We start from the raw sequence: 14,305 nt of genomic DNA, 5'->3' as shown, positions 1-14,305 counted from the left end.
CCGGCATCACCAATCTATCAGCTCTTGCATTTCCTTCTCCTAAACCCAAATCCCATTTGTGACTTCGAATGTGAATCACTGCATAGGGCTCTTTTCTTTCCATTAGGGCTCTCTTTAACTGTAAAAACAGCTCATACAATCTCCTGTTGCTAACCTCTTTCACACTAGCATCCTCTATTCTACATACCACTCCCACCACATAAAGAGAATCAGACCCTACATTCAAAGGTCCATCTAAATGAGTAACGGCCCATGTCACTGCTAATAGCTCCAATGTCTGCAGGCTATCTTCAGGTGTTGCTTCAAGAATCTGTTGCTTCCATTCTGCTTTTTCTTTCCACACGATAGCCGCTCGACGAGACTTTTTCCCGGCATCCGTGAAGGCTGTTGTGGCATTAGCTATGGGTGTTTCTTCCCGCAGTGTCTTGGTAATCCAACTCCATTCTCCAATCCACTGCAGTGCCTTAGGTGCTAAGGCTCCAGTTTCCACCTGTGCTCCAGATCCCAGTAGTGCCTCAGCAAACTCTGTAGAATTCAACAGGTACCAGTCCAATGTGGGTTTCTCTATGGGCAGGTAAATTACTGCTGGTTCTTGTCCTGTGACTTCTAAAATGCGCAATCGTCCTTTTCTAATTAGCATAGCCAAATTTTCAATTTTTGTGGTTATTGTTTTCCTTGTTTGTAAAGGTGGTGATATCCATTCTAATATCCTTGGCTTCCCTGTTTTCTTTTCTAGCTGAGTAAGTGCTCCTAATAAATGTCCATTACCATGCCAAATGGTAAAATTTATTGGGCAATCAGGTTGTTTGCGGGATACAAATCCATCTGTTATACATTTCACAATTTGCTGCAGCGTCTCTTCCTGTTGCGGGGTGATGTGAACAGGAGTGCAAGGATCTGTTCCTTTTAACAACGGTTGCAAGGCTTGCAACAATGTATTTGGAATGCCTGTAATCGGCTTTAACCACTGTAGGTCTCCTAAAAGTTTTTGGGCTTCATGCAAGGTTGAAATCCTTATATCCATTAGTAATTTTTGTGGCTTAACCTTTTGTTCAGTTATAGTCTAACCAAGATATTTCCAAGGTTTTGATCGTTGTATTTTCTCTGGTGCCACAACCAGTGAAAAGTCTGCCAAGGTGGATTTAATGATCCCTACTTGTTCATCTGTAAATTCACAGTCTTGTGAAAACAGAATATCATCCATATAATGGTAAATTACTGTCCGTGGCATTTTCTGTCTCAGTGGTTGTAAAGCAGCATCTACATATCGTTGGCATAATGTAGGTGAATTACGCATCCCCTGTGGCAAAACTGTCCATTCAAATCTTTTATCTGGCTCACCTTTGTTGATGGCTGGCAATGTAAATGCAAAACGTTTTGTGTCATTTGGATGCAAGGCGATGGTAAAAAAGCAGTCCTTAAGATCAATAATCAAAATAGGCCAATTTTCTGGTATCATGGCTGGGTTAGGAAGTCCCGGCTGTAGGGCTCCCATTGGTTCCATTTGGTTGTTTACAGCTCTCAGGTCATGTAAAAGTCTGTATTTTCCTGATTTTTTCTTTATCACAAAAATGGGTGTATTCCAGGGGCTTGTAGATAGTTTTAAATGTCCTTGTTGAAACTGTTCCTTTACCAGCTGATGAGCTTGTTCAAGACTTTCCCTTTTTAATGGCCATTGCTTAACCATCACTGGTTCCTCAGTTGTCCAGGTGAGTGGAAGGGGGAAAGTCCAAGCAATGGCAGTTACCCCAAAGGGTGCACGTTTGTCAGCACTACACCCAATTGGGAAAGTACATCATGGCCAATCAAACAGCAAACTGAAGGAGGTAACGGCACAATGGAAAAAACCATGTTAAGTTGTTGTCCATCTATATGCAGCGTTACTGTCGGCGATTTTTTGGCCAAAGTATAACCTCCAACTCCAGTCACTGTCTGTGTAGATACATAAGAGGGCCAGCGATTTGGCCATATCTCGGGGCTAACAATACTTGTGTCTGCTCCGGTGTCAAGTAGTGCTGAGACAGAAATTTCATCCCCTTGGAAGGTAATCTTGACGGTTTTCCTTGGCCGATCCCTTAAATCCAAAGTTAGCAAAGTAAGTCCCGTTGACCCAAACCCATCAGAATTTCGAGGAATTTCTGTTTTTGGAGTTAGTCCAGCAGTCAACTGCAGTAGTGGTAGCAACTGAGCTATGCGTTGACCTTTCTCCACTTTCAATGGTGGGTAAGGGGTGTAAGCCATAATTTGTATCTCCCCAGTATAATCCGCATCAATTACCCCAGGTAAAACAAAAAGTCCCAATATAGATGCTGATGATCGTCCCAAAAGCAAAGCTCCAAATGCCTGTCCATTAATTATTATGGGACCTTTAACTCCAGTTGGTATTTTACTTGGCCGATCGGTATACAGGGTAACATCTATTGCTGCTGCCAGGTCCAAGCCGAGGGACCCTGCTGTTGCTGGTTGGAGACAGGTGGTGGCGCTGTTACTCTCCCTCCGGCCACTTGTGTCATAGCGCGGCCGGACGCGCTCTGCTTGTGGTTTCCCGACTTACGGCGACAGGCAGTTGTATTGTGTGTGTCAGATTGACACTTCTGGCACCAAACTCCTGCTGCTTGGCAAGCACGTCGGATATGACCCCCTTTTCCGCATCGATAACATTTGGCGGATGGGTTACTGTTATTAGTGACTGTGGAGGCCTGGAGAGGAGCAAGGGCGGCTAACACTTGAGACTGAGCAGCCTCTGCCTGTTTTTGTAAACCTGCTCCCAATTCCTTTATAGCATCGGCTAAAAATGCCTGACTTCCTGTTGGTATCATAGAAGCTCGCTCCAGCAACTCTTCTATTCCCCAATTCCCTGGCAAAGTGGCTATAAGTCTCTGAATATTTGGAAGGCTATTTTGTATTACACACTGTCTTATTAAGTGAACTTTCATCCATTCTGGTGCTCCTGCCTTGTTAATTGCAGCTGCTATTCTATCAACAAAGGCACCAAATGTCTCATCTTGTCCTTGTTTCACTCCCATGTAAGCAGGCAAACCCCCAGGCTCCTTAACCCTATCTAAAGCATTGCGAAACAATCTCATGGCCTCTCGAGCTTTATCTGCTCCCATCAACAACTGTGCCTCAGTCCTGAGAAAATTTCCTGTCCCCATCAATTCATCCATAGTTACTCCATGCAGTGGGTCACCCTGCTGACGCTGTGTAGCCTCTGATTCTTGAACTAACGCTTGCCAATGTGCCCCAAATAGTATCAACTGATGTTCAGACAACATCAAACGTGAAATACCCCTTAAATCATTTGGCAAAAGAACCTGTGTGTCAAATAGGTAATCCAACATTTGTCTTACGGGCTCGCTCTTAAATCCAAATTGGCTCACTGTCTGTCTTAGTTGCGCTAGCATTTTCCAATCCAAAGGATGGAAATTTGCTTGCATCCCTGCTGGGTTGCCTTCCTGGTCATATAAAGGCATAAATGTCGCAGGGAATGCCATAAATCCAGAGGTAGGGACTACATTCCCATCCCCATCCATCACCGACTGTTGTGCCAAGCACTTAACATGCCTCCTGTCTTTGCCGTGCCATCCTCTCCAACGAGTCCCCTTCAGGACCCGGGATTGGATTTTGCATGCCTTGTGTCTGAGACGGGGGCCGTGGCTCTTTATCATCTTTACTTTGCACAACCTCCTGCATCTCAAGTAAAGGAGCAGACGGTGTGGGTGAGTCGTCCTCTGAGTCAACATTGCCATTCCCTGTCGTCCCAGCAATTGGAATTCGCACAGATGTTATCCCTGGGGCCAATGGTTGTCCTTTCTCAAGCCCGTAAGACAAATTCTTTTTATGTGCTTCAATAGCCTGCCCAGCTGCCCTTTTCTTTACTACCTTCTGCAACAAAGCATTATGCACTATTCTCCATATTTTACTCAACTTCTTTGCCGTCTTATCTTCATCTATCACAGCCTCCCATAGTTTATCACCCAGTTTACGCCATTCTGACAATTCATGTACTGTCTGCGGCACAACAAAACAACCCTTTGCATACCCCCATGCTAATAACCCTGGTAAATCCTTTTTTAAATCAATTCCCTGAACATTGCACTGCTGCAAAGTACGAGTAAATAATTCATGTGCCACTTGCCTATCCATCTCTGTCGTCAGCGCTGTTGCAGCTCTCCAGGCTCCGGTGGCACGTATGGCCCAAAACCAACTTTATGGTCTTCGGGGGTGCCGTCTGTCTGGCAGATTTTTGCACCGTCCTGGCTGCGATCAGGACCCAACTCCTACTTTCTCCGCCGTGGCACGTCCTCCCCCGTTTTCTTTGTTGATCAGGAGGGCGACGTCGGGGTCACCATTTGTCGGTGAAAGTGAGATTGTGGACACCAGGTGGTTATCAGCAAGACTCCAATTTATTGATAAAACAGTTCTGTTTTTATACACTTCTTAATTAGCTTCATACATATTACAAAAGCCAAGCTCATTATTGGTTATCTTCATCTTGCATAAGTTAGTTTTTGCAATATTCTGTTTTTAACTACTTCTATATTTCTGTGGTTTGCTGTTATATGTCTGCGGTTTTTAGTTCTGTTTTAGTTCTGTTTTTTCTTGCTGCGATAAGCATTGTCAGCACAACCCCCTTGTCACAAGGACCTTTGTCCCTGGGCTAGCCTTTGCTCTACTTAGACCATCTGCAGTAACTCTGCTTGACTATGTCCTCTCTCAGCTAACCAAGTTAGAACAATACTCTCCACAATGGAATGTATCTCCACAGAACAAATAGGCAAGGAATTTGCATAAAGTTCACATTCCTGTGAAAATCTTCTTGCTACTTCTGTGCTGCAATGTGCACTAGAGTGAAACAACAGAGAGCAGAATGGTTTGTGAATGCTCTCAGGTCTCACCTCTACGTTTTGAAAATAGATGCTCTCATGGAATAGGCTGCAAGTCCACCCCATGTGAGGCTACCTGAAAGTTGCCTGAAGTACATTACATGACTCAGTCAAGAAATTTCCAGGTTATAAAGCTGAAGTTCGCTCCAAATGAAAACACTCTAACACAGTTATGGAATCAGCAGTTTCTTTATGCACAACAGGAAGAAGTAGTTCTAAGCAAGACAAAGATCTAGAAGATCCTTAACAACTGTTCATTGTCACTAAAGGTGACATGCATATAGAAATTTAAATACTGCTGGAAAAGACTCATCTGAAGCACCCTCCCCCACACACACAATGCACACAGACTGAGCTCACAAAGGAAAAATTTACTGGGAGCACAAAGGGACTCTAACTCACATGAGATCAGCACATTTCTTTTAGTTGGAGGATGAATATTTTAATAATGAAAATTCACCCTAAACTTATTCAACACTTCTGTGCTTGTACCTTACTATTCATGGCTTATTAAACTGGTTAAAGTGGTCAACAGGCACTGCAAATGCCTTTACTTTAATGTTGCATGTTACATTAGAAATGGCTGAATAAACTTATCTAAGACACTTAGCTGTCTGAAGTGCAACCCTAAAATTAATGTAAATGGGTTTTTAATAGTGGTTGATATGTTATGACTATGATGTACCATAAATGTTATGCATACTACTATTGAGGTATTTACACATTGCTATATTCCATCTATGGTACTGATGTGTTTATTAAATTATATAAACAAACATTAAAATAAATGTAACAGTAAAGTGTAAAGTTCCTCCTCAGATCTGCACAGCAGAAACCAGTATGGATATTCCAGTCCTGTTAAGTTTGCAGGGCTCTCACTGAAAGCAGAAAAATCAAAACTACAGTTCAAACAAGCAGTTGAGGTGTTGGGATGTTTATCTGGTTTCTGTTGATGTGGAAATCCAGAATGGCAGATTTGCTTGTTTCCACATGTCTCAATGAAATCAGATAAGATAGAACTTGAATTTTTAAGGCAAATTTTTGATGGATGCAAAATTCCTTGTGCTGGGACAGGCATTTCAGTAGATCTAGGCTTGTTTATAAATAATATGGGAGCCATATCAATAGTGAAAATTCTATGTTTAAGCTTAAGTTGTCTAACAGTTCCCATAATCAACATATAATTTTCAGTTGTTTGTAACTCCCCACACTTATGTTTGCTTCTGGCTACATAATTTAAGCCACATTACTTTGATTTTGAATCTCCTGCTATGAGAGCTTGTTTTTTATCAGCAGATCCTCTTGTACCAGAAGTGCTTTTTGCTGACATTGCAATCACAAATTCCCTAAAGGTGAAATCTTAGCAAACTTCTGCATGCGTCCCCCAGCTTTGCAGAGAAATCTTACAGAGCTTTGCATGAAGCATGCATGGTCCATACTTCCACTGCTCTTGCTCAGGGGTGACAGCCTGTTCATATTTCTAGTGGAAGGTGTCCATGGCCTTGGCAGGGGTTTGGGACCAGATGATCTTTAAGGTCTCTTCAAGCACAAACCATTCTGTGACTTTCTTTGGACCTCCAGCTGCTGGAGCACTCAAAACCCTTTGCATTTGGGGGGATTCTGCCACAGCCATCACGGCCTAACAGTGAGCTTTGGGTGTGCCTAAAAGCAAAAGAAGCAGCAGCAGCTGCAGCAGCAACAGTGGCGGAGTGGCTGAGACTCATAGACACAACCATGCCAGTGGAGGGAGCGTTGTCAGGCAGAGCCTGCACGCTGGGTGAGGTTCTGGGGGCTCTGGTACCCCACAAGTAAGGAATGGCAGCGCCTGCCTCAGACACACTCTGAGCAAGTGAGACCAGAGGAGAGTCCTGGAAGGTGCTCATGAGAGACTCCTGGGGGAACAGGGCTCTGCTCTCTGGCTGGCAACAGCCTGGTTTGGCTGCTGAGACCGCAGGTGGGACTTGAGGTGGGAGTGAAGAGGCAGCCGACAGCTCGTGTTTGTGGGGGGCTCGAGGCCGTGTGCCCGGAGCAACATGTGGAAACACACTATGGGGAAGGAGGATGAGCTCCAGCTGGACTGCCTGTGCTGCAAGAACCAGAAGTAATTCAGCCTTGCCAGGGCTTTCCAAATGTGTGTTGATGTTCCCCAGGAAACGTAAAAATTTGGGGAAATGCCTCTGGAGGAGAGGCTTGCTTCTCCAGCACCGTGCTTCCCCAGGAGCCCCAGTGATGTAGGTACAGCTGTCTCCCTTTGGCTCCCTGCACTCCTTTCAGGGCCTCCTTGAGGCTCCATGCCCTTAGCAGAAGTGCGTGGGAAGGGAGAGAGCTGTGAAGAGCAGCTTTGGCATCTGCCTGTGCCTGGGGAGACCAACCCAAGCACCTGCAACAGGGTGTGCTCCCCCCGTTGAGCACAGGTGTGAGTCGGAACATCTCTGCCCAGCTGAGAGCCCCAAAGTTCTCTCAGAGAGCTGTGAATTCAAAGGCCTTTATTGCACACACTAATGCCATCTCACCTATCTGGTATGTTTTTAACCCTTGGCAAGATGTGTTTGCCTCTTGCTCGCTAGAAGCTGCTCTGCTCCAGGGCCAGCAGCGAGCAGGCTGCAAGGGCCAGGAACCGTGGAGAGTGTTTCTCTGAGCACTTGGCAGGTCTGGGTGTGTCCAGGGCTGTCTTAGACACCGGGGCACTTTGGGTGAGCTGAGGGCGGCCCCAGGGCCTGTGGCAGCGTGTCCAAGCAGCCCGTTGAGACACGGTGGAGCATGGTGACCGTGGAACTGAGTGGAACGGTGTGGAACATGGTGTCCAAGCAGCCCGTTGAGACACGGTGGAGCATGGTGACCGTGGAACCAAGTGGAACGGTGTGGAACAGGGTGTCCAAGCAGCCGTTTGTGATACACGGTTACATAGGTGCTGGCGGCGAGGCGGCCACGCCAGAGTGCTCGGTGCTTGCGACGGGACAGGACGCAGAGAGCGGAGCAGTGAGGGGACCCCACAGAGCCAGCTCCTTCGTGCCTGACCCGGAGCTTTTTCCAAGCGCTACTTCTGCGGCTGGCCTCGCGGCCAGACTGTGACACCGCTGACTCGGACCTTTCTGAGGGACCTGTCTCGAAGGTACCCTCAAGGTCAGACAACACGATGGCAGGCAGAGTGTTCAGCCTGTTCAAGACCCTTTGGGGAAAAAAGAAGAAAGGTCCTGCAGCTGCCCCAGCACAGCAGCCTCCAGAGCCGGAGCAGTTGCAGTCACTGCAGGATGATGAGTGGCAGAGCTGGGCCATAGGGCTGGTGCTCAGAGACACCTTGCCCCAATCCCATCTCATCCCATCCCATCCCATCCCATCCCATCCCATCCCATCCCATCCCATCCCATCCCATCCCATCCCATCCCATCCCATCCCATCCCATCCCATCCCATCCCAACATGCCCACGCACAGGGGCTGGGGCTGCTCTCCCAGCAGCCGTGCTCCGTCCCCTGGCCATCTGGCTTTCCCTGGCCGGGCAGCGCAGGGCTGGGCTGTGTTCTCTGCCCTCTCCTGTGGCCACTCAGCTCTGGCTGCACTTGCTCTGTGCCAGATGCAGTAATGGACCGGACACAGGAGCAGGATCCCGCCCGTGGCCGCTTCCGCAGAGCTGTGCAGGTACCTGTGTCCACCCCCACTTGGGCCGGGCCTGCTGTCCCGGCTTGGCCCAGCACCGCGCATGGAGCACAGCATGGAGCGTCCCTCCCATACCGCCCTTCTTTCTGCTGCAGGTGCTGCGGAGGTTCCTGCACACTCTGCATAGGAAGAGCACGACCACAGCAACAGAGGACTCAGCCCAGCTCGACTGCAGGCCCAGCAAGCTGCAGGCAGAGCCGGGTGCCAGCACAGAGTCTTCTGCAGGTGCAGCAGACTCTGCCATGGCAACGGCTGAGGGCAGCGCCAATGCTGGCACGGCCCGGGCTAAGAGCGTGGCCAGCACAGACACCCTCACAGGGAGCATCTCAGACACTGACTCCATGCCCAGCCAGACTGACACTCCTGCTCCCACTCGGGACTTTTCCCAGGAGGAGGGTGCTTTTTCTCCACAGCAGGTAGGCACCCTGGGGCCAGAGCTGAAGGCCTGCCAGGATCGTGTGGTGTTAGAGCTATCTGGGCTTCCCTCTGGCTAGCTCAGTACTAGAAGGAAGCCCAGAGCCCTGCAGGAACGAGGAAAAAGAACAAAAGAGGCTCCTTCCCACGAAGGGGATTCTCAGCTTTATTCCAGATGGCTTCCAGGGAGAAAGAGGAAATAGGAATGCCCGGCTGTGATCTTTAAACCCCCCGCCAGGGGCGGAGGGAAACCAGACCCCAGCCAGTCAGCTTAGGGCCGAGGGGAAGGGGAGGGGAAAGGACTGAACCACAAGATGGGCTATAGGGGAAGTCAGGGAGATACCATTCTCAGTGCTACACTAACCAAGTAAATGAAATACAACAGTGTGGCCCCTCAAGCCACGTCCGCTGTGCCCCCTCAGCCTTTGAGGCCAGCACAATGCAAGAGCTTCTTGGGGGAAGCTGGGGACGTCGCTCCCATGGATAGCACTCCAAGTCCTTTTCGTGCCCCCTCCAGGTGCCAGCCATCGTGAGGGACATTCACCAGAGACTCATGTACTGTGTCACCGTGGATGCCGGGCTGCAAAATGTCCTTGTGACACTGGCTGAAGAACACCCTTTTCAAGTGGTGATGAGTCTCCTGTGCTGTGCCCCATCGTGTGACGGGTACGGGGCACAAATGCCTTGGCAGCTCAGGGCTCACCAGCCTGTAGGGCCATCGCCCTGTGCATCCTGAGTACTGGGGTCAGGCATAGACCTCCGGAGCCCTCGGGCCCCCCTGTTTGCTGAGCGTGCTGCCATGCTCCCTCCCTGCCCCTCAGGGCACCGGGGCTCTGTCACCTGGCCCCACTCAGCTGCACAGGGCTGGTACTGATGCACAGCTCTGCTCCCACAGAGCTGCCGCCCTGATGTGGAGAACCATCGGCTCGTCGGGACAGGTGGTGCAGGAGGTGCTTGCAGCACTGCTCTTTGTGATGGAGTCCAGCATGTTCTTCTCCAGAGAGGACAACGAGGCCGTCTTTGCCCTGGCTGTGAGTTTCTGCCACTGGCCTTTGCTCACCCTCCAGGTCCCCTCTCCAGCAGCTCTCCATGCTCTGCCCAGCGCCCTGCAGCTCCCAGCCTCGGGTGCTGGGCTGGAAGCTGGGCTAGGGACAGGCTCAGGAGCAGCAGGCCGGGTGCTCCCCTTGTGTCTCCCCTTGGGCCCTGCCACAGGGATGCCTCGGCACTGAGCGCTGCCTCGGGGCGCTTTGTCCTTTGCAGGCAACTGTGGTGCTGTGGGTGACTGTCCACGTGCGCGAGTGGCACACTGCAGTACTCCTTCATTCGGCCCGCCTGTTCGTGGCTCTGCTCTTCCAAATTTTCAGCAGCACAGAGCAGATGCCACAGGGCATTGAGAACGTGTGGACAGCGTGCCAGGAGGAGCACCACCTTCCCAGCAACCGCAGCAGGTGCCAGTCGCCCTGTCCTTCCCACGCCCTTGTGGCCAGGGCCAGAGCTCCCAGCGTGACCTGGCCTTTGCTCTGCACACAGGTTTGCAGTGCAGACCATGAAGGCTCTGCTCTGCCGCCTGGGCCGCGATGAAATGCTGGTGGCTCTGGAGCGCAAGCGGGTCTGGGACAACTTGCTCTGTGCCGACACCAAGCACTGTGCAGTGGGGATGCTGGCCAGGTGAGACCCCCTTCTCCCTGCTGCCAGCTTTGGTGCCCTGAGCCCAGAGTGCCCCACACAGTCCCTGTGGTTGAGGCCAGAGGGCCTTGGTACAAAGGGATGTCCGAGCAGACTGGAAAAGGCTGGAAGAGGAGGGGGCCCAGGAGCAGCTGCCTCCCCAAGGGCCCACGTCCCCTCGCAGAGTGCTGGGCAAAGATCACACACCTCTGCGAGTCAGTCCTTGCAGAGCTTTGCCCGCCCGGCTCAGAACCTTGGTGCCTTTGTCCCCCTGCCAGGGAGATGCGCCATGGCTTGAGCCCCTTGTGTTCCTGCATCGCCACGCACCTGCTCAAACTGCCCATCTGGGGGCAGCCTCGCTGGGATCTGCCGGCACTGGCGTTCTTTGTGGAGGTGAGCCTGAGGGCGGGCAGCTTGGCCCTGCCCAGCACCGCAGCCAGGACAGCCACAGCCTGCGCCCCACACGGGGGCTGCTCCCTTCGCTGGGCCGCGCGGGCTCTTGGCCGGGCTCTTCCGGCCCCGAGCTGGTGCCCACGGAGCCCAGGCCCAGCCGGGCCTCGGGGCTGTGCGGGCTGGGGAGGTCAGGGCTGGGCACAGGGAGCAGAGCTTAAGGGCACAGCCCACGCTGAGCCTTCCCTCCTGGCGCTCTCTGCAGCAGCTGCAGGACAAGAACTAAGAGGCAGAAGATTCAGTGTCCTTTGGCAGCCTCCACTTGCCATTGAAGATGGGACCAGCTGTAGAGCAGACCGGACCAGCTGGAGATCCAGGCACAGCTCTTGCTTGTCACAACTGAAACTGTGGCAAGCTCCAGGAGCTCCTGCCATCTCCCTCCCTGCTGGCACCTCCCTCCCTCCATTCCTCAGTCCCTGCCAATCCCCAGTGTTGCTTCCCAGCTCACCCCTTTGCTTCGCCTTCCCTTAATAAAGTTTGGTTTGTTCACTTTACCCACATCTCTTTGGAGCCTGAGCGGCCCAAAAATCTGAGCCGGAGACACCCAGGGCCCTGCTGTCGTTCTCTTCCGTGCTGCGATCTGTGCACAGACAGTGAGCAGCAGGGGCAGCTCAGGCTGCAAAGGTCACTGTCCTGCAGGTCCCCTTGCACAACACCGTGGGGTTAAAGGTCGTGCTGAGCACGCTGAAGGGGACAAGGAGCCTGGGTTTTAGAAGGACCAGCTTGAGTATGCTCAGAGCCCAGCCTTGAGGGATTCCTTGGCAAGCATCCACAGAGGGGAAGGGAGCTTGCAATGCTGGAAGTTTTCACAAAGAACTTCCTGAAAGCACAGCACTGCTCCATCCCTACACATGGACAGGAAGAGAGCAGAACCAGAGGCCATGGTGGCCTAACAGTGAGCTTTGGGTGTGCCTAAAAGCAAAAGAAGCAGCAGCAGCTGCAGCAGCAACAGTGGCGGAGTGGCTGAGACTCATAGACACAACCATGCCAGTGGAGGGAGCGCTGTCAGGCAGTGCCTGCACGCTGGGTGAGGTTCTGGGGGCTCTGGTCACCCCACAAGTAAGGAATGGCAGAGCCTGCCTCAGATACACTCTGAGCAAGTGAGACCAGAGGAGAGTCCTGGAAGGTGCTCATGAGAGACTCCTGGGGGAACAGGGCTCTGCTATCTGGCTGGCAACAGCCTGGTTTGGCTGCTGAGACCGCAGGCGGGACTTGAGGCAGGAGTGAAGAGGCAGCCGGCAGCTCGTGTTTGTGGGGGGCTCGAGGCCGTGTGCTTGGAGCGACACATGGAAACACACTATGGGGAAGGAGGATGAGCTCCAGCTGGACTGCCTGTGCTGCAAGAACCAGAAGTAATTCAGCCTTGCCAGAGCTTTCCAAATGTGTGTTGATGTTCCCCAGGAAACGTAAAAATTTGGGGAAATGCCTCTGGAGGAGAGGCTGCTTCTCCAGCACCGTGCTTCCCCAGGAGCCCCAGTGATGTAGGTACAGCTGTCTCCCTTTGGCTCCCTGCACTCCTTTCAGGGCCTCCTTGAGGCTCCATGCCCTTAGCAGAAGTGCGTGGGAAGGATGAGGGCTGTGAAGAGCAGCTTTGGCATCTGCCTGTGCCTGCAGAGACCAACCCAAGCACCTACAGCAGGGTGTGTTCCCCCTGTTGAGCACAGGTGTGAGTCGGAACATCTCTGCCCAGCTGAGAGCCCCAAAGTTCTCTCAGAGAGCTGTGAATTCAAAGGCCTTTATTGCACACACTAATGCCATCTCACCTATCTGATGTGTTTTTAACCCTAGGCAAGATGTGTTTGCCTCTTGCTGGCTGGAATCTGCTCTGCTCCAGGGCCAGCAGCGAGCAGGCTGCAAGGGCCAGGAACCGTGGAGAGTGTTTCTCTGAGCACTTGGCAGGTCTGGGTGTGTCCAGGGCTGTCTTAGACACCGGGGCACTTTGGGTGAGCTGAGGGCGGCCCCAGGGCCCGTGGCAGCGTGTCCAAGCAGCCTGTTGAGACATGGTGGAGCATGGTGACCGTGGAACCGAGTGGAACGGTGTGGAACAGGGTGTCCAAGCAGCCGTTTGTGATACACGGTTACATAGGTGCTGGCGGCGAGGCGGCCACGCCAGAGTGCTCGGTGCTTGCGACGGGACAGGACGCAGAGAGCAGAGCTGTGAGGGGACCCCACAGAGCCAGCTCCTTTGTGCCTGACCCAGAGGCTTTCACAAGTGCTAATCCTACGGCTGGCCTCGCGGGCAGACTGTGACACCGCTGACTCAGACCTTTCTGAGGGACCTGTCTCGAAGGTGCCCTTGAGGTCAGACAACACGATGGTAGGCAGAGTGTTCAGCCTGTTCAAGACCCTTCGGGGAAAAAAGAAGAAAGGCCCTGCAGCTGCCCCAGCACAGCAGCCTCAAGAGCCGGAGCAGTTGCAGCCACTGCAGGATGGTGAGTGACAGAGCTGGGCCATAGGGCTGGTGCTCAGAGACACCTCGCCCCAATCCCATCCCATCCCATCCCATCCCATCCCATCCCATCCCATCCCATCCCATCTCATCCCATCCCATCCCATCCCATCCCATCCCATCCCATCCTCTCTAAACATGCACGCACAGGGGTTGGGGCTGCTGTGGACAGATCATTGCAGTATTTTATCACCCATTCTGTAAAAAATGTTTTCCTCCCTCAGCCACTTTTCACAGGACTTGTGTTCCAAACCCCTCACCAGCCTTGTTGCCCTTGAGTAGCTCCAGCGCCTCCATGTCCTTCCTAAACTGGGAGCCCAGAACTGGACACAGCACTCAATGTGCTGCCCAAACAGTGCTGAGCATAGGGGAAGAATCACTTCCCTGGTCCTGCTGGCCACACCATTCTTGATCCAGGCCAGGTGCCACTGGCCTTTTTGGCTACCTGGGCACACTGCTGGCTCATGTCCAGCCTGCTGTCCATCAGTGCCCCAGGTCCCTTTCTGCCTGGCCACTGTCCAGTAGCACTGCAGGGGTTGTTGTGGCCAAAGTGCAGTACCCTTCACTTGCTCTTGTTAAACTTCACCTTGTTGGATTTGGGCCCTGGATCCAGCCTGTCCAGGTCCCTCTGCAGAGCTCTCCTCCCCTCCAGGAGATCCACACTCACACCCAGCTTGGTGCCATCTGCACATTTGCTGATGGTGCACTCAGTGGCCTCATCCAGATCATCAATGCAGATATTGAAACCCACACTGGCTGGCTCTGATTCCTCGGCCATGCTGTAGG

General features: G+C 52.1%; 3 protein-coding genes across 3 annotated transcripts in view; 2 read left to right on the top strand and 1 right to left on the bottom strand.

Annotated features, from left to right (window-relative positions):
* Nucleotides 1–11,563, top strand: part of LOC130266127 (uncharacterized) — a 1,034,314-nt gene extending 1,022,751 nt beyond the window's left edge. Inside the window, exons 2-9 of the mRNA XM_056515460.1 lie at nucleotides 8,459–8,523; nucleotides 8,637–8,957; nucleotides 9,473–9,621; nucleotides 9,851–9,986; nucleotides 10,216–10,403; nucleotides 10,486–10,623; nucleotides 10,899–11,013; nucleotides 11,276–11,563. Of these exons, the coding sequence (XP_056371435.1) occupies nucleotides 8,459–8,523; nucleotides 8,637–8,957; nucleotides 9,473–9,621; nucleotides 9,851–9,986; nucleotides 10,216–10,403; nucleotides 10,486–10,623; nucleotides 10,899–11,013; nucleotides 11,276–11,296 (1,133 nt within the window). The 3' untranslated portion in view covers nucleotides 11,297–11,563. The remainder of the gene's footprint in view (nucleotides 1–8,458; nucleotides 8,524–8,636; nucleotides 8,958–9,472; nucleotides 9,622–9,850; nucleotides 9,987–10,215; nucleotides 10,404–10,485; nucleotides 10,624–10,898; nucleotides 11,014–11,275) is intronic.
* Nucleotides 1–14,305, bottom strand: part of LOC130266098 (zinc finger protein OZF-like) — a 793,423-nt gene that overhangs the window by 505,250 nt on the left and 273,868 nt on the right. The window lies entirely within an intron of this gene.
* LOC130266158 (uncharacterized) overlaps nucleotides 13,112–14,305 on the top strand; it is a 125,681-nt gene continuing 124,487 nt past the window's right edge. The window contains exon 1 of the mRNA XM_056515506.1: nucleotides 13,112–13,502. The gene's annotated coding sequence lies outside the window, so the exon portion shown is untranslated. The remainder of the gene's footprint in view (nucleotides 13,503–14,305) is intronic.

The sequence above is a fragment of the Oenanthe melanoleuca genome, unplaced genomic scaffold, assembly GCF_029582105.1.
Source record: "Oenanthe melanoleuca isolate GR-GAL-2019-014 unplaced genomic scaffold, OMel1.0 S001, whole genome shotgun sequence".
Taxonomy (NCBI): Eukaryota; Metazoa; Chordata; class Aves; order Passeriformes; family Muscicapidae; genus Oenanthe; species Oenanthe melanoleuca.
Note: the sequence above shows the minus strand (reverse complement) of the source record. Positions and strands in the feature narration are given on the sequence as shown.